The sequence below is a fragment of the Pan paniscus genome, chromosome 10 (genome assembly GCF_029289425.2).
Source record: "Pan paniscus chromosome 10, NHGRI_mPanPan1-v2.0_pri, whole genome shotgun sequence".
In the NCBI taxonomy this organism is placed as follows: Eukaryota; Metazoa; Chordata; class Mammalia; order Primates; family Hominidae; genus Pan; species Pan paniscus.
The window spans coordinates 68,236,326-68,264,107 of NC_073259.2; the positions used below are offsets into that span (position 1 = coordinate 68,236,326).

The 27,782-nt window shown below is 40.0% G+C and overlaps 1 protein-coding gene and 1 pseudogene across 3 annotated transcripts in view; one reads left to right on the forward strand and one right to left on the reverse strand.

Moving 5' to 3' along the window:
• Positions 1 to 1,122: 1,122 nt before the first annotated feature.
• The window catches only part of CCDC91 (coiled-coil domain containing 91), a 388,370-nt gene continuing 361,710 nt past the window's right edge, over positions 1,123 to 27,782 (reverse strand). For all 3 annotated transcript variants that reach the window (XM_055095798.2, XM_063593136.1, XM_055095799.2), the window contains one exon: positions 1,123 to 1,551. In XM_055095798.2, the coding sequence (XP_054951773.1) occupies positions 1,343 to 1,551 (209 nt within the window). In that variant the 3' untranslated portion in view covers positions 1,123 to 1,342. The remainder of the gene's footprint in view (positions 1,552 to 27,782) is intronic.
• Positions 10,219 to 16,740, forward strand: LOC100977986 (large ribosomal subunit protein eL29-like; annotated as a pseudogene).

Here is a 27,782-nt window from a genome sequence, read left to right on the forward strand (position 1 = left end):
ATAAGCATATTCATTCATTAATGAATGTCACTGAGTACTCAGTACAAGCCAGGTGTTGCTCCAGGCAGAAGGGAGTGAAGTCCCTAACCCACCAACGAGTTTACACTCTGGCGGGGGAAGACAGAAGACAAATCAAAATGTCCTCCCGCCACGCAATCACACATTCACCTAGACCTTATTATGAAGTTTGGTGTAAGTAAACAACTGGGGGTGACCTGGAGAAGCTAGTATATTTATATTGGGAAGAGAATGGGAATTAAGGTTGGGAGTTGAAAAATGAGAGAAAGCTTCAGAAGATACAGGAGTGGTGGATATAAAAAGTGGTGAAGTTGAGGGAGAATGAATTTGTACAACGTTTTGCTGCTTTTCTATGACATGAAAATGCACTTTCTCTTCCCCAGTCCCATTTTGAACTGTTTTAGAGGGACTGAATAAAACTATGAATTAATTCAAATTACTTTTTTGGTTGCTTATTGGAGTGTGTTTTCTGTGAGATGGGATCATGACACCTCCTGACCCCAGCCTGTCTGGTACAACCTTGTCCTGTCTGTGAAATAATCCCATGCATTACGGTGTTCCCATCTGGAAACATTCTCACTGGAAGCTGAGGAGAAAAGAAAATAGGAACGTTTCTCGTCTAGGGGGTTGGAGGAATGTCCTGCCAAGGGGTATTCCCCAGTGAAGGAGGGGGACCCACTCATTCACCAGTTACTGGCAAGGACAAGAGAGAGTCTGGAGCTCCTTTTTCTCCTCCCACCCCCTTCACTCATTTTCTAGCCTCTGCCCTAGTTTGGATCCTTACACTTGACCCTGCCTGCACAAAACCTGTACCTCCGTCCCTATCTCCTGCCTTTCCTCACATGCTCCAGGCTGAGAATTAACCTCTTTCTTCCAAAACACCTTCTCTTCCCTTTGTTCCCAATGGAAACTCCATGCCCTCATGACATCTGAACTACCCGTGAGGTGATCAAACATCTCCAAACTTTTCACTTGGCCAACAAGGTGATGACACCATAACTGAGGTCCTTTAGGATGAGGAACACCTAAATGTTTGGGGAATGAACTTTTTATATGTGTGTTGTCTCAGTTTTGCATGGCTATAAAGGAATACTTGAGGCTGGGTAATTTATAAAGAAAAGAGGTTTATTTGGCTTATGGTTCTGCAGGCTCTACAAGAAGCATGGTGCTGGCATCTGCTTCTGGTGAGGGCTTTAGGAAGCTTCCAATCATGGCAGAAGGCAAAGGAGGAGCAGATGTGCCACATGGCAAGACAGGGAGCAAGAGAGAGATGGGAAGGGTGTCACACTCTTCTAAACAACCAGATCTTGTATGAACTGACTCATTACAGTGAAGACTGCACCAAGCACCTCATGAAGGATCCACTCTCATGACCCGACCCACACACCTTCCACCAGGCCCCATCTCCCACACTGGGGACCATTTTTTTTTTTTTTTTTTTTTTGATACAAGATCTCACTCTGGTGCCCATGCTGGAGTACAGTGGTGCGATCTTGGTGTGCTGCATCCTCCACCTCCTAGGCCAGACTTCTCCTAGGAAGAAATATCTCTGTTAAAGAAGTCTGTGTCAGATTATTTCATCTGTTAGCCACAGAACCAGAAGATAATGAGGCCTATTCGACAGAGATTAGCATTGACAAATGGTACACATTTTTGAACTCATTTCAAAGTACAAACTCCCATTTCATTTCATTTTCTAAGGCTCTGAATAACTTATAGACAATTTAATTGGCTGTATTTGGGATAGAGAATTCCTAAAATGCTGAGTATAATATTTGGATTTAAAGAAAAAGGCACCATAATAGAGGCCATTGTTCAAGTAAGTAGAGACAGGTTCATGTATTTTAAACTTTGGATAAAATATAAAGAAGATCATTGAGCTCTAATTTGAAAGAATTCCACTGAAAGACTCAGAAAACAATCCACTGTGAGAATATGAGACAGAATTAAAATATTTGTTGGATAATTGTTTGCAAAGAAGCATTTATTTTATATCACTTTTTAACAAGACTGTATTGTCAAACTGTTTAAAATTCCATTGGAAAAATTTGGATTATCACAAAAGTGTTTACTCTTTTATCCTTCCTTGTATATTGGATTACTCGTGGAGGACAACGGAAAGAATCTGAGAAATGCTGGTGTTAGCAGCAAATCAGACTGCATTTCAGAAACCTTATAGGCTATGTAAACACATGTCACCTTTGGACATGTATTATCATAGCTGCAATATTACTGGTGCAATGTCAGGCACAAAGAAATGAAAAATTCCAGCACTATCAGCAGACATGATCCTTTAGAAGATGATGGTACAAGAAAAACATTCTTCCAATATAATGACCATGCTTGCTTAAGAAGAAAAGAATCATCTTTATTTTGTTTTGTTAAATACCACCATTAACTGCAGAAGCTATGATTCATCGCTCGTGCAGTAATATATGCCCTTTTAAAGTCATTCTGGAACTATGGCATTAACACCTATGAAGATTTTGCAATCATGTATGCCCTAGATCACTCGCTGAATGTACATTCATGTAAAAATATGTTTAGAACAAGACTGAACATTTTTTGATATTAAAGTCACTTTTGATTATTCATTCTGATACTAAATGGACATTTCCACCATTTTTCTTATAATATCTGAGTTCTAGAGGCACAGATAATTTACAATGAAGCAACAGTTCCTGGCTGCCTGAGGATCACTCAGAGGGATTATAACAACAGGTTTCTGGACTCCAGCCCCAGAGTTTCTGATTCGGTGCTACTAGGGTGGAGCAGAGAGTACACTTCTAACAAGTTCCAGGTGATGGAGATGCTGATTTCCTGGGGAACACACAAGAAACACTGCAATAATGAAACAGGCAGGGAGAATGCTAAAAGGCCATTTTTTGGGAAAAGAAAAAAATCTCTATGTGTTATCAGGCTAGGCTTGTGAAGAATGAAGAGATGGCTAAGCTTTTCCCCAGTAGCCCGGCTTCTGTATGGCCTGCCCATCTATACACAGAACCTTCTGCCTCCTGTTTTCTGTTCTCCCTTTCCTACATCCAGTTCTCAAGAGAGCTCACAGATCTTGCTATCTTAATTTACCCTAAGGTGGAAGTTAATCACAGCAATTATTCCTCGTAGAGACTTTTAAGACGGATCAAAACTTTATTCCCAAGAAACGAAATTCAAACAAGGAAAGTGCATTTATTTTAAATGGGAAACTTTTTGTTATATTTCCACTCTATCGACTCATTACACCAGAGTGATCTAAACAGCACATCTCTTCATGCTACTTCTTGCTCAAATTCTTCAATGACCTTCTATATCCTACAGGTACATTTTAAATTTTTAGCGAGGCTCCCAGGCCTTTCAATATATGCCACTGCCTACATGTTCAACCTCATCTACCACTTCTCCCTTTTTCCACTTTAAATACAATACTGAGCTATTTCAAGTTATCTGAAAATGTTCTGTTCTCAGGCTCAGCTGCATAATTTCTGGGGACAAACGGAATATGAAAAGCCAAGGCTCATTGTTCAAAATGTACTAAAGAATTTTAAGACAGCAAGGGCAGAGCATTTGCCCAAGAGCAGAGGCTTCTCAGCATGGGTCCCTGAGTGATGGCAGGCTACAGGCCCATGAAGCAACCTATTCTAGAGATAATAACTCATAAATCCCCTGGCACTTGTTTTCAGGTGTCACAAAGAAACTGCTCAAATATTTTAATTTCCTTTTGCTCTGAATTACTATCTTTAGATCTGTTGAATTTTAAGTATAGGAATGCACTTGAATTTTACCACAGTGCATTTGTTCTTTTTCCAGGAAAACACTTGCATGACTAGAGCATGCAACACACTCCCTTGACCCTGGTGCCACTTACTCTCCTCAAGCCACTGTCATACTCTTTCACGCTTTGGTACCTTTGCAGCATACTATTCCCTCCTTCTGAAATGCCATTCACCTGTCTGTCATCTGATAAATGCCCACTCACCACCAGCTGCCCGGCTCAGGCTCCGCCTTTGCTGTGAGGCCTTTCCCAATACCTGGAGGGCAGATTTAGGCTCAGGGTGCACATCTGCACTTTGTGATTAATTTATTGGATCTTAATCTTGTTCGTATGAACAAGAGACTCTAGGCTATTCAAAGGCATCAATAGATCTTTGTATCTTCCATGTCTAGCATGGTGGCCTGGAGGAAGGATTCAAAAGTACTTCTTAAAATAAAAAGATGAGTGGTCAGCTTTAACATTTTTTACTTATTTCAAAAGTAGTTTCTTGGAAGAAAAACATTTCTAAAGCCAAGGGGTAGCTTAAATGTGATTCTATCTTTTGGAATTACTAGGTGGGGTTGTTAATTTACTTCTAGTTTCCACAAAGGGAGGACATTCTGGAGAAAGAACTGAACTTCGTGGTCTTTCAAATCTAATCCTTGTGGGTTTGACCCCTGGAGATGTGTTCAGTCCTGCTGAGTGGAGGACTGTGGCAGATGGGACAATTTGAAAATGTCACCAAGAATGCCTCCCTAGACTGGTTGCATATGGGAAATTTTATTCTTATTTCAAATATCAGCAACTGTTTGAGGTCTACAGTCAATTTCTTAGGGCTGACGATCTAGTCTGTGGTTGCTGTAGGTTCTTCCTGCCTCCTCCTCCTTCGTGACTTCTGACTATTCTGACTGTTGCCCTACCATGGGTGGGTGCAGAAATACCTTTCATGCTGAAATTCCAACCAATAAAGTCTGCTTTTTTAAAACGTATGGTTTGTCTATGAATTTCCTGTACCCAAGCTATCTTCATTCCTGGCTGACACATAAAAGAGCATTAGCAGAATATCATATTTACTTAGGTTTTTTTTTCCTCTAAATTGCACATATTGTTCTGAGCACAGTATAAGAGAAAATCTAGGAAATCGTTTAAAATTTTAACCTTTTAACATGTGCTTTAGCAATTGGTGTGTACCCTGTCCTTGCACACAGTCTAAGGGGTTGTAATAGCATTTGCTTGTTTCTTTCTGGCCAGGTCATGGAGAGAAGAGAGCTCATTGTTACCAGCTTTCTGCCTACATTGCTGTTCTCAATCTTTCTTGCTTTACTTTTGTTTGTTTCCTTTTCTCTTGAAGCTGGTGCACTTTCATTCCTTCAACACACCTCCAGCCTGGTGGATATCACTACTGAACTGGGAGAAAGGATGGCTAGGTCCGGGCATGAATCTAAAAATGCAAGAAAATCCTCAACAGGTTAGATGCATCTTCAGCAGGTGTTGAAACCTAAATCTCCATTGGGACAGGTAAGTTCATCCACCTGCTCTGAAAGCAAATCCTAGACTGTCTAAACCAAGTGACTCATTAAGAGGAGCAGGAAACACATGAGAAAGCTTGGATTGAATCAGAAAGTTGACTAGCAAGGCAGCTTTATCCTTCTCTTGGATGTTAATGGTTCAGTTTTAATTTTAACCTGTTTGGGTGGATTTCCTATTGACTCATTCATTCTGAGTTTTGTCAAATGTGCATTCCCAAATGCAAGTCCGATTTGCTTGGATACTTAATTCATTTGGGAGCCTTAAACTTGCTTTCCTAGGCTGGACTCTCAGGGTTGGGAGGGAGTTCCATGGGTTATGCAGTCTGTCCCCATCTGACACCTGAATCTGTCCTACCACTGCCATGCCTCGGTCTGTGTCCTCTTTGACTACACATTCCCAGGGGTGGAAAATTAACTGCTGTCCAAGGTTGCCTACTTAATCCTTGATCAGCTCTATTAGCAATATCTTCTTTTCATAAGCCACACATCAGCTAAGGTCAGCTTGCCCTTTCAGGATTCAAATGAAATTGTTTTGCATTCTCCTTCCTTATGTGGTGAGCCATTTAACAACTCTCTCAAACTCTCTGCTAATCTTTGACATGTGGGCAAGTTGTTTATAATGTTCCTGGCTACCTCTGGCTGAGGCCTAATCACTCCATGTACGGGCTCCCTCTCTTTTCTGTGCCTGCTCTCTGTTCTGTGTACCCTGTCACTCCACACTGAACATTCCCCGTCTTCCTGTTTGGACATTCTATGGGAGCCTGTCTCAAACACAAGGCTATGTGATGTGTGGGATGGATTTTAACAGGAGAATTGGGGCAATTGTTGGAGTTTACAGGACATCAACCAAACAACCTATGATTACATATCAGACACTTCTATTCTTTAAAGTCTTTCAGCCACCCCATCACCAGGAGCCTCTCTCCTTGGACACTTTTTCTGTAGCTTCGGCCTCTCAGCATGGCACTTGGCCCTGTCTCTTCTTCTAACTCCTCCCTCTTCTGTCTAGTTTCATGCTTCTATATCAACTTCTAGTTAGCTTCTTCTACATAGAAATTTGATTTTGCATTTTATTCTTCTAAACTTTGACCTTTGGACCTCATGCCCCACAGCCTGGGCAGTTTGTCGACATATCTTTCCAAACATTGCCCATTTCCTGGAAGTCTTGTGCCAGCTGTTACCCTGCCTCCATGTGGTTACCTGAAGCCCAAGTCTGACTCACTGTAGCTTCTATCTCATTCATTAAAGCCTGCCCTCTCTTCGCTGGCCTGTTGCTCTGGAGTCATTGCTATGGTCAGAAAGAACACAGGCTTTGGAATTAGACCTGAATTTGAATCCCAGACCTACTACTCAAAAGCTGTGTGATACCCATCATGCTATCTTTTGAGGCCATGTTTTTCAGCCATGAAATGGTGACAATCATACCCCCTAAAAGCTTTGTGTGATAATTTGATTAGGTGATGCACAGTGTCTGGTATATGGTACACACTCAAAAATGTTTATTTCCTTCCCTTCTTCTTATCCAGCTTCAAACTGCAGCATTGGTGTAGGTGAATCTTCCTCAGACTGGCTGGATCCATTTATTTTGACCTCTGCCCCTTACCTACTTGATATCTTGGCTCTCAGGGATTTTTAATCCAGTCTCTGCTTTCATCCCCGTCTTTGGATTTCAGTACTCAGCTACTTCCACTCTATGCTCCAGATGCATGGAACTAGTCGGTGATCCCAAACTTTCTCATCTCTGGAAGCTTGCCATGATATTTTCCACTTTTTTGCATGGACAGCCTCTACTCAGGTATCACTTAAACACCACCCTCCCATGCAGAAAACCTTCCCTGATTCTCCCGAGACCAAGTTGGGTATCACTACTGCCTGTTCCCCCAGCACCCTGTGGCTATCCTCATGGCAGCACCCAGCACACTGTTCTGAAATCCCTTGTTACTTGGCTATCCCACAGATTATAAGCTTCCAGAGGCAGAGGTAGACCCTTCCTCAAGTTTTTATCCCTAGGCTGTGGCATACAGTAGCCGGTCAAGAATGTTCAGAGGTGAAGAAATGTGCCTGCCTTGCTTCCACGTTATGAGGCCTCACAGTCCTGACTTGACAGACAATAAGCATCGCCTTGCATCACTTAAAAACCATTTTCCTTCCCCTGTCCCATCTGGTCCCCTGGTCACATATACAATATTATAGGAATATATTTCACAAGCAATAAAGAATTACTGAAGAAAGAGAAAATTCAAGATCTACATTTCACTTAACTTTGATAAAAAGTTACATAATGTAGGTGAGATGCTGGAGTTTAGTAAACAGAGGTAAAGAATAATAAACTGCAAAAAAAAAGTCTAGCAAATGAGAACCCCGATGCTCTAGGTAAACAGCATTTGACAATTGACAGATAACCATGGAAAGAGTGGGGGAATGTGTAAGAAGCATATCATGGAAAAGACAAAGGTAATACATAAAGTACTGAACACGGTGGGGATGCAGGGGCATTTACATTCATACGTGATTCCCTAACTTCATTGTATCCTATTGTTAACATAACACATACATTGCAGGAAAAGAAATTTCTCTTTCTGCCTCTCCCTCTGTTTGTCCATATGATGCTAACTAACTTGGAAATAGCTTCAGAGATGATGGGCCTTAAGTCATGGCTCACAGATATCTGTGAACTGTCCTGCCTGAGTAGTGCTTAATCCAAGTCCAGAATTTTCCAAATGGCATTAGGAGTGCTGAGATCACCGTGAAGTGGCGGCCCTCTTACTTTGTGTGAAGATGTAGGAGAACTTGTCAGGGGCGACTGAGGGAAATTCTGGTTGCCATATCTCTTTTTTGCCATCTCACAAGTAGCCCCTCAGTATCCCTGAAAAAAAAAGTAAATCAGAGATGCCATCATGGCTCTCACAACCCAAATCTCACTAACATGCAATATTTAAAAATTTTAAGTCAGCAAACAAAGTAACTTGGAACATATTCTTTATTTTGGTGCTAAAACCTTTTTTAAAAATATATAACATTCCAAACACAAGCCCTTAAATACTAGTAATATTGATACTAGGTAAATGTGATAATATTTATGATTTATTGACCCACCACATCGGTTATTTTAATATCCACAGGAACCCAGCCTGTGACGTGGGTGGAGTCCCAGGTTGGAAATTAACAAAGAATGCATCCCTGCCCACCCCGGACATGGGCTCACACATAAGAAAGCCCAGCCAGGCACATGTTCCAGAAGGCACCCTTTGTTCAGAGCTGGGCATTCCTTTGGTGTGGGGAAAGGACTGTATGATTTCACTGGCATTTCCATATCAGAGAGGAATTTGACTAGAAAGCGTTGTATTTGAGCTGTATGAGGGGACCACTCCAGAAGCAATTTTAGACCAGTTATCTGTCTTTTTTGAGAGTTAGATGCTCATTTGCACAAAGGGTACAAAATGAATAGCAGTAACAGTTAGGAAACAGGTGTGGCTATTATAACAAGTCAAAATAATTGTGGCTTAAAAGAAGAAGGCATTTATTTCTCTCTCATGCTAGTCTGAACATAATCAGTCTAGAGCTGAGAGGATGGCTCCATAGTCTCGAGACCAGACTCCTCCTGGCCTGTTCTGCATCTTCAACACTCAGCTTTCATCTCGTGGCTACATTGTCTTTTCTCAACTCTTGCCTCACGTTCACCTTCCAGCCAGAGGGAAAGGTGAAGGGGAGGGAGAAGGCACAATCCTTCCTTATGGACATAAACCTCAAGTTGTTTACACCTTTTCTGTTCACATCCAATGAGCTAGCACTTAGTCACATGGCCACAACAATCTGTAAGACAAGCTGGAAGATGTACTCTTTAGCTGGGATACCATGGACCCAGTTAAAACTCGGTACTTATTTCATTAACAAAGCAAGGAAGAAGGCATACTCAAGAACAGCCAACAATTACCCTTAAACTTCCCTGTGATCTTCTGCTAAAATACTACAGGCAGAATGTCTCACATAAAGTCAATGTTCAATGCTAATTGTTAACGGTGTTTTAATAAGCAAAAATTTAAGTCAGTCAATTTGATTTCCTTCTTGATAAAGAGATAAAAGAAAACTATACCTTCACACAGAGACTTACAATAAGGGTCAGATTATAAACGAGTGACATTAGGAGATAAAGTGACTTGCTTGTATTGGCCTCCTGGACCTGCTCAGTTCTGGGTACTGAAGGCTTTATCCATGGGCCCAGGCTTGCCCAGTGCCTCAACTAATCTTAATCAGGATTTCTCTGGCAGGGAGTCTTACAGCTCTGTGTTCAGAATCTGGAATGTCTTGGGTGAGTCCAAATTGCAGCTCCCTTAACACTCTATTCATTTTTCCAACTCATGCATCTGAGCCTCTGTACCACTTGTTCCCCTCCTGCACTTGTCCAAATGGACCTTATGATCAAGCCCACCCAAACATTACACAAGGGAGGTGACACACAACTCTTGCATATGTGGCAATTCTGTTATTCTTTAGAGCCATCTGTCTTTCATGCTCTGATCCCCTATCAAGTTCAAAGGAAAGAAAGGAAGGAGACAATCAGAAGCTGAGGTGGACGGACACTGTGCCAGAGAGAGATGTGCCAGGATAGAAGCCAAGAAAATAAGAACACATTTAGGGCAGTATGATTTTGCAGTAGTGAGTGGTCACACAACAGTCCTCTGTAAACTTCAGGTCACAATATATGAAAAGTCCACCACATTGAGGGGGAGGACTAAGTGGAGTGGGAGGCAGGAGGAAGTTGATTCCCACATCATTGCATTCTCAAATGATTCTGACACTCAGTAGGACATCCAAGAAGGATGTACAGTAGTAACCCCTTACCTGTCGTCTCATTCCTGTGGTTTCAGTTACCTGTGGTCAACCGTGGTCTGAAAATATTAAATGGAAAATTCTGACATAAACAATTCATACGTTTTAAACTGTGTGCCCTCCCTCTCCATCTTACCCAGGAGGTTAATCCTCTCTGTCCAGCGTCTCCATGCTATCTACCCTCCCTGCCTGTGATTTACTTAGTAGATTTCTTGGTTAACAGATCTGTTGTCATGATAGCAGAGTGCTTGTGTTCAAGGGACCCTTATGTTACTTCATAATGGTCCTAACCACAAGAGTAGTGACGCAAGGCAATTTGGATACAACAAAAAGAAACCATAGTCTTCTTTACGTGAAAAGGAGGAGGTTCTCAACTTAATAAGAAAAAAAGAATTGTATGCTGAAGTTGCTAAAACCTACAGTAAAAACAGACCTATCTGTTAAATTGTGGAGAGGAAAAAAAACGTGTGCTAGTTTTGCTGTTGCCCTTTAAACTGCAAAATTATGGCCACAGTGCATGACAAGTGCTTAGTTAGGATGGAAAAGGTATTAAATTTGTGGGTGGATGTGAACAGAACTGTGTTTGATTGGGTTCCTACAATCCATGATTTCAGGCACCCACTAGCAGTGTTGGACCATATCCCTCTTGGATAAGAGGGGACTATTGTACCCACAAAGCAGAGTTTAAAATTACTGTCTGGCAAAGTTACTTTCTAACTAAGATATTTCACTGACAACTAGAAAAATTTCAAATTAACCTGTGGGCTGGTCCCACTGTAAGTGGGTAAATGAATAACATTTTACAATAGGTGTTTCCTGGGCTTTCTCTATCAAAAATGCAGTAGTCAAACCAGGTAGAACAAGACTCAATTATAGGAGAAAGCTCACAGGGACTATAATAGATGAAACAGGAATATGACTCATACAATATGAGAGTGTCAAGGGATCTCAGTGGTAGCTCAGAAAACACTGTTGAGAAAGATATGGCCCTGTTTAGGCCATCAGTTTGGATAGTGGCAGAGCCAAAACTGAAGCCTAAGCACTCAGGGCTTCTGGTCCAGTGAGCCTGGTAGGTACTTTCTCACATCAGAGGAATTTATTATTGTGAAAAGGAAATATTTCCTGTGATAAATCATTAATATACTTCTAAAATTTTTTTTATCAAAAAGGATGAGCTTTCAGATGATGAAACAAATTCTAAGCATATAAATGATAACATCCAACTGTTTGTTGTATAACCACATTCCTAAGGAATTTGCAGAGTGACAAATGACTTCACACAAACATTTGTTTCTGGCTGTACACTTTCTTAGCGGCTTTGGAGGAAATGTTGATTCAAGAATGCAAAAGAGACTGATGATCTGAATTGGCCGGGAATGAGAAAAATCTTATTTAAATGACTGGATCAGAGAATAAGGCAAATGTTTATGCAACACCCCTTCCTATCTGAGTGAAACAATATGGGCCGCCTATATCCAGGAAATGCTCCCTTCGAATGGGGAGCTGCTCTGCTTGCCTCTGGACACACTTGCAAGGAAGTGAAAGCAGCCGTCAGGCCTTCCTGATCAGCAATTAAAGTGGGTGGGAAATTAGCAAATTAATGTACCTGTCATCTCACACAGCTGGCAGGTGAGGGCTTTGAAAGCAGATCTAGGTGAAAAATGCACTGCACAAGGTGTCAGAGGACCTGGGTTCCAGTCCTAGGTCTGTCACCATTGTTCCAATTGTGTCACCGTGGGCAAGTTACTTAACCTCTCCGGTTGGGCTCCAGTTTCCTTCTCTGTAAACTGAGAGCATTGGACTACATCTTCTCCAGCTCTTCTGTTTTCCAAGGATTCCTATTCAAATGCCTACAACGATCATTCTCAACATAAGGGAATTTTGTGCCCCCCACCCAAAGGACATTTGGAAATGTCACACTGATTGTCACAACAGAGAAGAAGGTGCTACTGGCATCTGCTGAGCACAGGCTAGGGATACTGCTAGACATCCCAAAATCCACGGGACAGCCTCTCCACAACAAAGAATTATCCAGCCCAAAATGTCAACAGTATGGAAGTTTGAAAACACTAACTGAAGGGACAATATAATGATGAGCCCATTTCAGCCAATCATAAATCTTTTGGCTTTTTAAGAGAACTTGAAATTTTGGATTTTTATGTAAATACCCCAAATTTAAAGTATAGCAACATGTCAATTTTTTAAATAAAACACGCTAGGGGCCAAACAAAACAGGGCTTCAGGACAAATCCTGTCTGCAGGCTGTCAGTTTGTGGAATCTTATTTAGCCACATACCGTCCAAGTAATTAATGTAATTTCGCTGAAAGCATGGATTCCTCCATCTGCATCTGGTTATCTGAGCTAGAGCTAAGCGGGTCAAGGTTAATCCACATTGTGCTCACGCACATGTGTGCAATGTAGTGGAAAAAACACTAAATGAAACAACCAGAGATGTTACTGCTTACCATCTGTGTAATCTTGGATTAGAAGCCATTAAATTCTCTGAATAACAGGGTCTCCATTTTTAAGGAGGTTCCCTATCAATATCGTCACTGTCTACTTCTCCAGTTTGTCACAGCATAGTAGTATCTTGGAGCAGGAAGAGGCTTTATAAATCACCCAGTATGCAATTATACCCAGAGAAGTGGTGTGACTTTGCCCACAAGCCCATGGTCAGTTAATAGAAGACCTGGGCTTGAAAGCAAGGTGTCTTGACTCCGTGTCCCAAGTTCTCTGAAGAGAAAAGAAGGAAGGTGATGGGGGAAGAGTGCCAGATGTGTCTCTCAACACAGGCTATTCCAGATGTGGTCCACCAGCACGTGGCCTTCCAGTTGTGCCTGAATAACACCAGATGTGATCCAAGGATTAAATGTGAAGGGATGTGAAAGTGCTCTGGAGCCTGTAAACTGTTAGCCTGTCTCCCAAACGTAAGGATGGTGTTAGTATTAATTTGTCTCTGCTGTATGGCCACAGGCAGCTCTTGGCCAACAGCAGTGTGAGTGCCTGGTGGTACTGGTCATAAGAAGGCTTGAATCACAGCACATGGCTGGCTCAGCACACAGTTTACTCACAGAAAACCAGGCAAAAGCAGATCAGTAGCATCACTATGGCTGCTGAAAGGCAGTGTTGTCACAATGCCATGAAGACAAAAAGTTAAGTTGCCATTATTAATTAACATGAGATAATGGCATGAAAAGATAAATCTTCAAGGTCAACCAAGGTTTATAGACATCAAAATCTCTGCACTCCTGCCCTGTCTTCTCTAAGTATCTTCTATACTTTCCTGCTTGAGACTTTTGTTTTCCCTCCATGTGCTGGGTGTCTTACCCCCTTTCCTCTGCTTATCTAAAAGCCTCCATCTCTCAGGGCAGGACAGGACATAAGGTCTCTCACTGAGCCTTCACCTGAATGAAGTGTGTGCTTGTGCCCACAATTCTACTACACAGGTGACTTTCCTGTCTTATGCCAGGTCAGGGACCAACCACATTTTGTTCTGATGCAGGTGCAGCCAACTCCTCTTGTTGGCTTTAAGTTCTCAGGGTTAATTCCATCTTTGTTTAGCATGTTCATTGTAATTACATGGGAGAGACCTCAGTTTTTGCATCAACTTTCAGCGTTTTTTTTCTTCCTTAAATATCACAGTTATTTCACGTCAAAATTTCTCCCAAGTCTATTGTGAACATCACTAGCAGTTGTGCTGTCTGTGCAAAGAGTGAGATGGAACATGCTGATGTTGCAGCTGCTGCCATGTACTCGGCTGCTCCAGAAGGTTTTACATTTTTTAATGTAATGACAGAGGTTTCAGTTACTTACAGGACGTAATTATAAATATATATTTGCAATAGAACCAGCTTGATGTGCTTACTTTTCCATTAATAGAACACTCTGCACTTTTTGGAATGCATGTACCAACCTTCCCTTAAAGCTCAGCTGAAACTTTAACTCCCTATTAAGCTTTCCAACCAATATCTTTCTCCTCTAATTTTCCTTAGTTCTGTCTGCTCCATTCATTTAAGGCCTATAATCCCTCTCTTATTGTTTCTAACCGTTTATGTGTCATTACATGTTCCTTGAAGGAAAGAAGATTCACCTACCCTTTCTTCTTCTACCTAATACAAACTACTCACCTCGCAAAACAATCAATAGTTATTTGTATCCACCTTGTGTAGCTTAGTGTTCATTGTTGTTGGAGTTTGTGAGGGCTGGGGGCCTAATACACAGTATCTCACTTCCCAGTTAGAGTGATGAACATTTAGGAAAGTAAGACAGGGAGGTGAAGAGATAAGAGATGAGTTACTAAAGATGAAGTTGGAAGACACAACTCAGAACGAGGGGTTTGGGTGTCCTCATTGTCCACTGAACTCAGTGGTGGTAGGTGGTACTCAGTGAGAGCTGCCTCCTGCAGATGGGGAGAAGGCTGACCCCACGGAGTGGTGGAGAAAGGATTATCATGTAGACAGCTCACTCCCAAAGGAAGAGGGATAGAGGTATTAAACTCAATCATATTCATTTCAAATAGACCAATCCGAAAATCAGTCTAGCCGCTTTGAGGCAGAGTTGGTGAAGGGACAGACAGAAGTCAGGAGCCTTACACTTCTAAGTTCCCTCTGCATGAAGGCCACATGAGAACTGCTCCTCCTCAACAATTATTTTTAAATAGTCAAAAATCTATCAAATTTTGAACACACCTCTTTCAAACCTCGCTAACTGCCAACACAATCTTCTGAAGTTATCCATCACTCATGAAACAACAAAAACAAAGAAGAGTGATTTTATAACATCATAAAATGCTCGTGTTACTAAGGATTTGATATGGTTTGGCTGTGTCCCCACCCAAATCTCATCTTGAATTGTAGCTCCCATAAGTCCCACATCATGGGAGGGACCCGGTGGGAGGTAATTGAATCATGGGGGCAGATCTTTCCCATGCTGTTCTCGTGATAGTGAACAAGTCTCAGGAGAGCTGATGATTTTATAAAAGGGAGTTCCCCTGCACATGCCCTCTTGCCTGCTGCCATGTGAGAAGTCCCTTCGCTCTTCATCTTCCACCATGATTGTGAGGCCTCCCCAGCCATGTGGAACTGTGAGTCCATCAAATTTCTTTCCTTTATAAATTACCCGGTCTCGGGTATGTCTTTATTAGCAGCATGAGAACAGACTAATACAGGATTAATACACCAACACTTTGTAATCTGTTCACTGGACTAAATCCTTTCTTTCCTTATGGCTGCATAAATATGACCTACCTATAATTCACCCCCACCTCTCCAGAGACTGGAGGAACTGCCTAAGTATGAATGAGGCCTGTTCATCTCATAGAGATTGGCAAGAAGGATGATATCTGTCTAAGAGGTTAATTAGGCCAATTCAGGGAATAAATTCAAACCCATGCCCAGGATTTTTTAGGGTAAGGGAACAACTTAGTTTATAAGGTAGCAGGCTAAGGTTTATAACTTAGTACTTGATACTTTCTTCTTCTTTTTTTTTTTTTGAGACAGTGTTTTGCTATGTTGGCCAGGCTGGAGTGCATTTGTGCCATCATAGCTCACTGCAGCCTCAAACTCCTGGGCTCAAGTGATCCACCCGCCTCAGCCTCCTAGGTAACTGGGACCACAGGCATGCACCACTACACCCAGATAATTTTTTATTTTTTGTAGAGACAGGGTCTCACTATATTGCCCAGGATGGTCTCAAACTCCTGAGCTCAAGAGATCTTCCTTCTTCAGCCTCCCAAAGTGCTGAGATTATAGGTATGAGCCACCACACTGGCCTCTTATTCTTAATAGTTCCAAGAAGAAGCTTAGAGTTTCGAAAATAATGCTAACAGGATGTGTCCTGTGGTGATAACTTTTGTGGATAAAGAGTGAAATTTCCCAATAAGTAGGTGTTGATTTCAAAGAGTGGAGGAATAAAAAACGGCATTATATCTTGGAAAGAAAAGTAGAACTGGGGACAAGAAACAAGGTTAGGAACTGGGGTGGACAGGACTCTGCTTATGAAGCCTTAACTTTGGAGATTTTTCTTTTTGATTACAGAAATATTAAGTGGATGGTCAACTTTTTTTCCCACGATACATCATAATTCTCTTTGGTTTCGTCTCGTGCATAAGAATAGTCAGCTATGGGAGCCGTGGCTTATGGTGCAAACATCGCCAAGTCCAAGAACCACACCACACACAACCAGTCCTGAAAATGGCACAGAAATGGCATCAAGAAACTCCAATCACAAAGAAACCCCAATCACTAATCTCTAAAGGGAGGGGACCCCAAGTTCCTGAGGAGCATACACTTTGCCAAGAAGCACAAGAAAGGCCTAAAGAAGATGCAGGCTAACAATGCCAAGGCCATGAGTGCACGTGCTGAGGCTATCAAGGCCCTTGTAAAGCCCTTGAGGTTAAGCCCAAGATCCCAAAGGGTGTCAGCTGCAAGCTCGATCAACTTGCCTACACTGCCCACCCCAAGCTTGGGAAGTGTGCTCATGCCCGCACTGCCAAGGGGCTCAGGCTGTGCAGGCCAAAGGCCAAGGATCAAACCAAGGCCCAGGCTGCAACTCCAGCTTCAGTTCCAGTTCAGGCTCCTAAAGGTGCCCAGGGCCCTACAAAGGCTTCAGAGTAGAGATCTCCGTCTGTCAATGTGAGGACAGAAGGACTGGTGCGACCCCCCTGGGCTGCCGTCTGCATGGGGCTGGTGTCTTCCTGTGCTATTTGTACAAATAAACCTGAAGCAGGAAAAAAAAAAAAAAAGAAAACAAGAATAGTCAGCTACATGTTTATAACCTTGTGAGGTGGCAGTAAAGAGCGTAATGGCAGAACTGTCAATGATAGTGAAGCTTATCCCATGCTCAGTCACCACCTCCTTGACCATCTCCGGCTCCACAGAAGCCTTTGAAGATGTGGCAGAACCACACCAAGGAAGAGAGGGGGAATCTATGTATCTCAGATGAGTGGTAATAGTGATGCCTCAGAAACAAATATGAATTAAATTGCATAGGGAAGTGATTCTTAATGGGGAGAGAAATCTGGCCTTTTAAGTTATTTATGGAAAAGCCACAACTGTCGTAATAATACAATCATCTATTTCCTTGAACATCATAGAAGGAGCCATTTCATTACATTTGCATAGGTTTTATAAACAAACATAGATACTAACCATCAGCCAAGTAAGAGATGCTCAGTGATTCTTTCATCAAAACATATTGTGGAGTTGCTTCCTTTTCCTAATTTGTTTCTATGAATAATCTGTGGAGTTGTGCAACATGCACATGACACATGGAAATCAGAGTTATGGCTTTTATGTAGACCACATTGTTTTTTTGCCTGTAAATTGCCTCCAAATGGCTTGAAAGAAATACTGCTTTATAGTTTAAGTCAACCAAGAAGGGCTACCTGAAAGCATTTACACCTAATATTCAGTAGAGCCTATTTCAGTGATCCTCCATCGCGCCATGGAGACAGGCTCTATCCGTTAGGGTTTCTGCCTAAGGAACACTCCCACTCGGGTATAAGACAGTTTAGAAGTCTTGTGCTGAAAAGGTACAGGAAGAAAATACAAAAGCCAACTGATTGGAAGAAATCTGCAGCATCTTAAAAGTCATTGTAATTAAAACACAGAAGTTTGTAATTATTCTGAAGGAAAACAACATACTAAGAAAGGCACAAAAATATGAATGTGGTTTCCCAAGGCCTTGCTACATTAATCCAAATTGACTTGGGCAGATATGAAATCCTCAGATGGGCTGAAAACTAGTTGGAAGGCTTAAAACAAAAGAAAATGCAATATAATTAGGTGGAAAGAGCAGCCGATTTGGAGTCACTGGAATATGGTTAGTTCTGCCATTGACTAACTGACTGACCTTTGGCAATTCATGGAACTTCTCTGTGACTCAAATTTTAAACTGGAAAACAGGATATTATTACTTAACCTTGGGTTAAAAGAATGTGTGCAAAGGCTATTTTGTTTTCAAAGGCTATTCCCTTCCACGTCTCTTTCCTTACCTCTGCACGGTGACAGACAACCCCCACCTCACTTCTCCACCAGGAACCTGCTTCATTTTCCTTTTTATATTCAAATTATTCCTTATCATAGGCTTCCCAGTTTACAAATTTTGTTTTTTATGTTTCCTAAAGCCAGCATTGAATATTGTATTTTATTTATTTTTAAACTATAGACATTTTATTTGGATGACTTTTCCTATAAAATCATATTTTTTCTCATCTTTAGTTTTAAATAGTTTTTAATTTTTTAGTTTTTGATTTTTTTACTTTTTTACATATATATTTTTATTTTTAAGTTTTGTATTTTTAATTATTATGGGTACAGAATAGGTGTGTATATTTGTGGGTTACATGTGATGTTTTGATATAGACACACCATGTGTAACAATCACATCCGGGTAATTGGGGTATGCATCATCTCAAGCATTTATCATTTGTGGTAGGAACATTCTAATTCCACTCTTTTAGTTATTTTAAAATATACAATAAATTATTATTGACTGTAGTCACCCTGTTTTTAATCTTATTTTTAATTGATAAGTAAGAACGATATATGGGGTTCAATGCTATATTTTCATACATGCTTACATTGTGGAATGACTAAATCAAGCTAATTACTGAATCCATCATTTCACATACTTATCATTTTTTGTAATGAAAACATTTAAATCCTACTACTTTAGTAATTTTGAAATATACAGTGCCTATTATTTATCAAGTCACTATTCTGTGCAATAGATCACTAAAGCTTATGCCTCCTAATTGAAATTTTATACCTTTTGATCAACATCTTCCTCATCCACTCCTCTTCCCAGCCTCTGATAACCACCATTCTACTCTCTACTTCTTCAACATCATATTTTAAAATTAATCCACTAGTATATTTATGTTGAGTGTCTCTTCAAATTACACTTCAAACTAAGAAAAAATTTTCTTATTACCCTTTTCTCTTCAGTTACCATTGCACCTTCTTGGCTCCTACTATTAGCTAAAGTTAATTCACTGTTCAGATTCTTGACATACACGAAGTGGTCAAACTTAAAGGGACTTGTTGAAGTACACTTTCAATGAAGTCAGCCACATCTGTGATGACTTAGAGATATTTCTCTTTAGTTGTCTGGGAATAATGTTTATGTGTTTAGAATCATCTGGAAAATAAATTAAAATAAAAATTTCTGAAGCTTCTTTAGGAGATTCTGATTTGAAAAGTTTAGGCAGAGAACCAGGAATCTGCATGTTTAATAATCACCCAAGCAAGTAATTCTGATGCAGGTAATCCATAGTCTACACTTCCAGAAACTCTGTTAGAGGTTATTTAGCAATTCCAAAGGGAATCTGGAGTTTTGAAATGTTGTGATTTAAAAAGAAGTACTTTAGAGAGGGGAATATTAGTAAAATGATTTTTTTTTTCTTTAGACAGAGTTTCACTCTTGTGCCCAAGCCAGAGTGCAATGGTGCGATCTTGGCTCACTGCAACCTCCACCTCCCTCCCGGGTTCAAGTGATTCTCCTGCCTTAGCCTCCTGAATAGCTGGGATTACAGGCGCATGCCACCACACTCAGCTAATATTTTGTATTTTTAGTAGAAACGGGGTTTCACCATGTTAGTCAGGCTGGTCTCGAACTCCTGACCTCACGTGATCCACCCACCTCGGCCTCCTAAAGTGCTGGGATTACAGGCGTGAGCCACCGTGCCCAGCCAAATGATTTTTTTTTATATTAAAAATTGTGATGCTAAAAAATGTGATGGAAGCAAGGACTTGAGTTGGGATGGTAGTTTGTTCACTCGATATCTGTGTGCCTCAGGGAAGTTAATTAGTCTTACTTTCCTAATACATACCATAATAACACCATTAGCCACTGAAGGAGGTGTGTAGGGATGAATGAGATAATACAGGTTAAAAACAACAAAACCTTTAGCATGAAAAATAGAATAGAAACATTAATAATGACCCTTTTATTACTGACAATTTTAAAAACTGGATTATCAAACTAAATGAAGAAAAGCAAAGCCCAGATGTCACACATGCCTTTTCCATAAATTAGTGTTTTCATTTATCTGAAGTATGAAGGACGGGCTTGTCAACACTCAGTAGCATACCCAGGCCAGAGGCAAGCTAAGGTGCTAAGTAAGGTGTGGTTGAAAAGCAGTTATTTGGCTTTAATTCAATAAGACGTGCATTTGATTTAGCATAAAACACTGCTACTAAGTGTAAATATAACGTAATAGCAAAACTATTTTTTCTTGCACCAATTTCTTTCAAACAACTCTGAAAAAAAGAAAAAAAATACCAGTTACAAACTGGCTGGAAATGAGTTATGTGATTTCCCTATTATCTGGAAACGATATTTTATTCTGTGCAAGATGTTGTAGGTAGGTTACAATTACACTGGTTATAAATTTATTATGTCTGGATTTTGGAATTTATCAAAAGACAAACTGAGGTATGTAGCACCTTGTATCTTTCTCTCTCCCCTACCCCTTCAAATGTATATACTCACGTATGTTTATAACATTCATACAGACTGAATGTATAACAACAATATAACATACACTCTTAATGTATGTGTGTGTATACGTGTGCACACCATTTTCAAATTAAGAAATTTTTAAAAAAGGGAAAAAGTTTTCAGTAAAATTTCCCAACAGAAAATGATTCAACATAACCTTGGAAAATACTTTTATATTAACCCGAAGGCAAAGGATTGTATCCTGATCATCTTTGCATCCCAGGTGATCTTGTGTAGTGCATGTAAACATTAGATTGAAAAAATAATCATTGTTGTTGAGGTTGATGTGATCTTTGGAACAACAACATTTAGGTGGGTCTCTAGAGATTCTGAAGGAATGGTAATGTAAAGAGGCCAGATGTTCTCCTGAGGTTTGCTTTATCTTTTCTAGTTATAAGACAGATCAGGTTATGCTATAATAATAGAAAACTCCCAGTTCTTGGTGACTTACCCCAAAAAGGGTTGATGTTTCAATTATAACCATTTGTAGATATAGGAGACCCTCTAAGGTAAGTGTACTTCATGTGGTAACTCAGTGATGCTGTTTTGATCTTGTGTCTCCACAATCTCAACAAAAGGCCTCTTCCACTGTCACCCAGAGGGAGAGCTCTGGGTTGGAGGGTCTGGCAGCAGTAAATAAATGGTTCGGCTTGGCATGATACACATCACTCTGCCTGCAGCCCCACAGTGCTCGTGGCATTGCTCCACCTATCTGCCATGGAGTAGGGAAATAGGATCAATCTATCCTTCTGTCCCAGAAGCAGAGATCTCATAATGTTATGAAATTCATAACAGTATCATAAGCCTTTAAGGTGGAGAAATCATAAAAAATGAATTGTTGAAGAAACTCCTTAGTAATAATAAATGTAACATCAGATCTTAGATGCTGATTACAGAGGGGAACTCTGAGTTTGAAAACATTGTATTTAACCTAACCAAAGCTTACGTTAAAATCAAGGGGAACTTATTTTAAAACAACTTTTAAATGCCATGTATCTAGTATTTTAATGCAATCTATCTTTCCTTTGTCAATTATAGCTCAATAAAGAATTCTAAATAATTACAGAAACTGTGATGATGGCATGTTCAATGGAAAGCTGATTAGAATGTATTGTTCTGAGCCAAATATTCATTTTATTGTTAAATATATCATATTCAACAAATGGGAGTTTGACAAAAAGCAAATTTTCCTTCCTTGGACCATTTACATTTTTTTCTTGGAATTCTTAGAAAAATATTATAATGTAATGTAATTATAATGTAAACTCATGTAGGCAAAGCTTTGGTTTCTGGTCATAGCAAAATATCTATAAAAGAGTGATATGGTTTGGTTGTGTCCCCACTCAAATCTCATCTTGAATTGTAGCTCCCATAATTCCCACATGTTGTGGGAGGGACCCTGTGGGAAGTCTTTCCTGTGCTGTTCTTGCGATAGTGAATAATCTTGAGATCTGATGGGTTTATAAAGGGGAGTTCCCCTGCACACACTCTACTGCCCACTGCCATGTGAGAAATCCCGTTGCTCTTCCTTTGTCTTCTGCCATCATTGTGAGGCCTCCCCAGGCATGTGGAACTGTGAGTCTACTAAACCTTTTTCTTTATAAATTACTCAGTCTTCGGGTATGAAGGTTACAAGAATTGAGTTGATTTTCTGAAACTTCTTTAGAATAGCTTTTATTTCTGGGACTTTTCAACACCAGATTCCAGATAGATTAAAAAACTGATCAATCTCAAACCTGATATATAAAGTTGACACGAACAATTTAGAACTAAATTGTTAACATTTATTTACCATATTTAGTTTCCTCTTCAGTCATAAAGGTATGATTAAACTTATTGGCTCAGCCATTGGAATTGGCTGGAGATCCTTGAAGAAGAAAAAATTTTATGAATTTAAAAGAAATAGAAGCCAAGCTTAATTTTAACCTTTCTTCACAGTCTTTAATCATATCATCAATCTTCTTGTTTGGATGTCATTTAGGATAGGGTGAAATACCATCTGCTATGGAAAAGCTCAAATGCAGTATTTTCTGGATGTGCTGGACTAGGTAAAGTCTGCAATTCCCCTCCAGACCTAGGATTTGATGTGTAGACAGAACGTGCAATTTTGCAATCTGCTGAGCCAGAAGAGGATTTAATATTACATCCAGAACTGTACTCAAATTGTCAAAAAATGTTCAATAAAATAACTGTAAATCATACTCAGTTAAACTAGCTGGCAAAGGTAGCATGACAAAATTGAGAAATAATGCATATGGGACATAGTGATATTTACATGTTTTCAGGGCTTACGCCCTGGGTGGCTATTTACAAGACAGCAGTTTCCACCCTTCCCCTCCACTTCAGGTTTGATACAAGGCCAAGTCCTCAATCTGACTTTATATGACTGTGGTCTAGTTCAGATTAGTATTTGTCACCACTCTTCATAGCAGACAGGAATTCAGCAGACTGGGGAAGAAGGAAAAGGAGGACGGGGAAGAAATTAAGGGACTAAGTCTGTTGAAGGTAAACATACCTGTGATCTGCTGCCTGGGATAATCACAACAGTAAAACATGAAGGTTGCATGCCAGGCAGATGCTCACAGTTTAACACTTTTTAGATAACCACTGAAGGAAAGAGCATCTTAGAATTCTCAACATATTTGCTGCCACCAAAAAAAAAAAAAAAGTCATGCAATAAAGCATTATTTTTATGCACCCTCTCTGAAAATGTTTTGCAGAATTCTAAGCTTCTTACTTAGAAGCTAACAGAACATCTCGCTGGAAGATGATACATCATAAACATTCTTCAAATAAAGTAAGACACAGTTTAACAGAAAACTGTCAATCAGAACAAACGAATCAATATAACAAACATATATATATATATATTTTGAGATGGATTCTCGCTCTGTTGCCAGGCTGGAATGCAGAGGCGCAATCTCGGCTCACTGCACCCTCCGCCTGCCGGATTCAAGTGATTCTCCTGCCTCAGCCTCCCGAGTAGCTGGGATTACAGGTGCCCACCACCACGCCCAGCTAAGTTTTGTATTTTTAGTAGAGCCGGGGTTTCACCATGTTGGCCAGGATGGTCTCGATCTCTTGACCTCGTGGTCTACTGGCCTCGGCCTCCCAAAGTGCTGGGATTACAGGCGTGAGCCACTGCACTCAGCCCAAACATATTTTTAAAAGCCAAAAAATAATATATCATCAATCCTAAAAATATTAACAAAAATAGTGACAAATTTAAAAGTAAGGATGATGTAAACAGCCACTGTTTCTTTATGAATACAGGACATAAACTCTTAACTACGGGCCAGACACGGTTTTAATTGCTTTTTATGTATTAGCACTCAAACAATCTTAGGAAGTACATTCTATTGTCGTCTTTCTAAAACTGAGGAAACTGAGGCACTGGAGATCTTATATGTTAAGCTGGTAAATGACAGCCTTGAGACTTGAACCAGGGAGGCTGGCTCCATGCTGGATGAACTATGGTAAGTTATGAAAGGGAGGAACGCAAATCTCTAAGTTTTGCAATGGGAACAATACTCATTTATGTATTTCCAAATAATATGTGATGTGGTTTCCCATGCTGATATCATGGATGAGCTGTATCAGTTTCAATGAATAGGTAAAATTTGAGGAAAGAAGCTGGTAGTTTCAGGTTTTGTGTTATGTTCTTTCTTTGAATAAAATTTAGGACAGAATGAAATTACTTTATTCACTCTTTCAATTTTCTTCTTTGAAAATGTTAGGATTATAATGCTTATTATGCCACTGACTTACTGATTTGGACTGATGATTTTAAGAATTGATTAGAGCTTTGGGGAAGATTAATCTTCTGGAAGAATTTTTATTGTTACATTATATTAGCTAAATTATAGTTGATTTCTTGATTTTATATTTCAGCCAGGCCTTTTTTTCATTAAGCTAATGTAACTCCAGGTTAAGTCACTGTATTGAAGTAGGATTGATTTTCTTGAGCTGTGGAACATAAGTCTTTTCCCACTAGGTAAACAATAGCAATTAAATGAAATTTGGCATAGAAGGGAAATGATTTTCCCACAGTTTTGTCCCACCAGCATACAAACTGGTCTGATGCCTCACAAGCCAGAGGGCTTAGTGCAGCTTTGGTGATATACCACTCAGCATAATCTGGTTGTCAAAAAGCTGTGCCTGGAGCTTGTGCTGAGAAAGATCATTAGCATCCTTTGGTGGGAGATATATTACAAAAGTGAATCCAAACAGAATGCGTGGCTAAATTTAAATAAGTAGGTGACTATTACTTGCAAAAGGCAATACCTGCCCTTGTGAAAAGCATGGGCATCAGGCCGACCTGGTATGGAACCGGCAGTGATCATTGGTAAGTTAATTAGCCTCTGTAAGCATTGCTTTCCTCTTCTTTAATAGGAGGTATCTACCTCACAGAACTGTTAAAGGCACTCACTAGTCGTAATATGACTAGCACAATACATGGTATAATTCAAGCTCAGTAATTTTTTTAAATGAAAAGCTACTTCTCAACAAATTCAATTACTGGGGGGGGGGGGGGCGGTGGTGTAAGTAAAATAATTTCAAAGGCATAATAATTAGACATTATTTTCCATTCCCCAAAGTCCATTTTGGAAGTCTGAATCTTTATATGCAGTTACTCATTTTCTGCTTAATCTTTAAAACTATGGTCATATTGATTCTCCAGGCAACTCTCAAAAAACAAACCAAGGCAGAAATTCAAATTTAAATAGACGAGTTTCTATTTTTAGGATAATTTTGGCCGAAGATCAGAGAAATCCTTTCTTGGTGGCACTAAACTAGAAGTGTTCCCAGCTCTAAGAATCATACACTAGAAAGTTTTCCAGTAAGGTCTCCTTTAATCTTTACGCATTATGCAATTAAATAATATATCAACAGCACTGGGTTCTCAGCTTTCTTTTTTTCTTGAAGTGTTTCACATGCATTTGTACTCATGACATGCCTACTCTACACACCAATCTTAAGAGGGGTGGAAGGAAACAAACGTAACTGTGTTTGTGTGATTAGGAGAAATAACTTGGTTACTGCTTCCCCTCTGGCAAGGGAATCTCTATATTTGCATTTTCCAAGAGTAGCCACTAGTCACATGTAACTATAAAATTTAAATAAAATAAAATTAATTAGTGTCCTCTGTCACACTAGCCACATTTCAAGTGTTCAGTAACCACATGTAGCTAGGAGCAAGCAAGCTGGGCCGTGCATATAGAGAGAGTTTCCATCATCTCAGAAACTTTTATCAGGTAACATTGCCAAATGATTGACAACGACGATACCCAATTACAGTATAATTTTTCTTTCTTATTAAGTGTACTAAGATACAGGCACCCTCTATTCTTTAAAAGTATGTAAAAATACCTCTAGCACAAAATGTAAAACTAAAGACCATCTCAGACCTTTATTCCCACCCCTTCCCCTTGTATTGGCTTACTTAAATTATTTCATGGAAATGGAATGGTTCCAGCCTTGTGATCCCATGTTCTGCTAGTGAGCCTATCAAATTCACCTATGTCATAAAGAAGCATGGCATGGCTCCCTGACAGCTTGTTGAAGTAGGATTGCCTGAGGCTACCTGACACAGTCCACCTATCAAGTACTCCTATTAATCAGCTGAATATATAATAATTAGAACAGCTATTCAAAAAAGGACATGTTGGAACTGTTACCTAAGCCAGGTAGTTTTAGGCAATAAAATGGCCCTTTCCTTTCCTGCTGCTTTTAAGATTTATTGGATTTTGCAATTTTCCCTCCCTCTTGACCCCATTCCCATTTTACTTAAGCTTCCTATCTGGTATTTCTTGGTCAGTGTTTGCCATGATGACAGAATTGGTGATGTCACACAGCAGGGAGAAGAAGAGACAAGAGTAAACTTTTCATGGCCAGTGAGGCTAATTACATGTTGTTGGGCCTTCATGCCCTGCTGGGCTTTTCCTTAACTACCCTGTACCAAGCTCCTATTTGCTCGACACTCCAACTCAGTCAGAGAATGTCAAGAATAGCCTGAAGCTGCATATTCTTTTGCAGTATATGCAATTCTGTATGAAAAGATTCACCAAAAGGTAAAGGGGCCAGAGAGGAAAAGACAACAGGAAGGAGTCCTTTTTTCACTCCCAGATTTCTCACCATCACAAATGGAACTCTTAATCAAAACTGAACGAGAGTGTGGATATTTATAACACTGAATTCTGTTCCCAAGTAAACTTTCAAGGAGAGAAACTTTAGTTTGAGAGTAACTAACAGTAGAGTAGAAAGAAGCAGGCAGGTCAAACTTTAAGTCATACAGAAGAAAAGGGGAAGAAAAAGAAGCCAGCTGACTCCCAAGAGGTTACATACATATCAATGGAGGTTTGCATGTCTCTTAACTATTCATTTACTTTCTCCCTTTCTTCAACTCAGTTGAACTTTTATCATCTGCAGACTTGATTCTGTTAGCATCCCTGCCTCAGTGACATACATCACAACAAATGGCTTACATCTATTCCTACTATATTGTATATGTTCCTGGAATCAGAATGAGACAATGAATACATTTTACCATAAAGACATTACATTTACAATGATTCAATAAATTTAGGTTTTAGGAGATCATTGGCTATAATACAGAATACTTGGGGGCAAGAATGGAAGCAAGTACTCTTTTAGAAGGCCAGTTCAAAAGTCTAGGCTAGAGATCATAAAGACTGGTTTGGTAGGTAGTGGTCAGAATGAATGGAAAAAGATAGATGGATTCAGGATATATTTTGAGTAGAGCTGACAGGACTGAGTTTGGTGTAGGGAATGGGGAGGGGAAGCAGGGAGGGATGATGCTGACATTCACTGAGATGAGGAATATTAGAAAAGACACACATGAGAAAAGAATTTGGGTGGCAGAGGTGGAGTGAGGATGAAGAATACTGTTTTTGATATGTTAAGTACCACATCTAAGTGGAAATATCAAGTAGGCAGCTGAATCTAGGACTCTGGACTTAAATGGGCTGGAGCTACAAATGTGGTGGTCTCTAGCATATGGAGATTATTTAAAGCCATGGAATCAGTTGAGATCACATAGAAAGAGGGAATAAAAAAATAATGAGGGTACCATCCTTGTTACATTTGAGGTTAGGGTCTAAATAACACTGCATTATGAGTTTTACAGAACTTT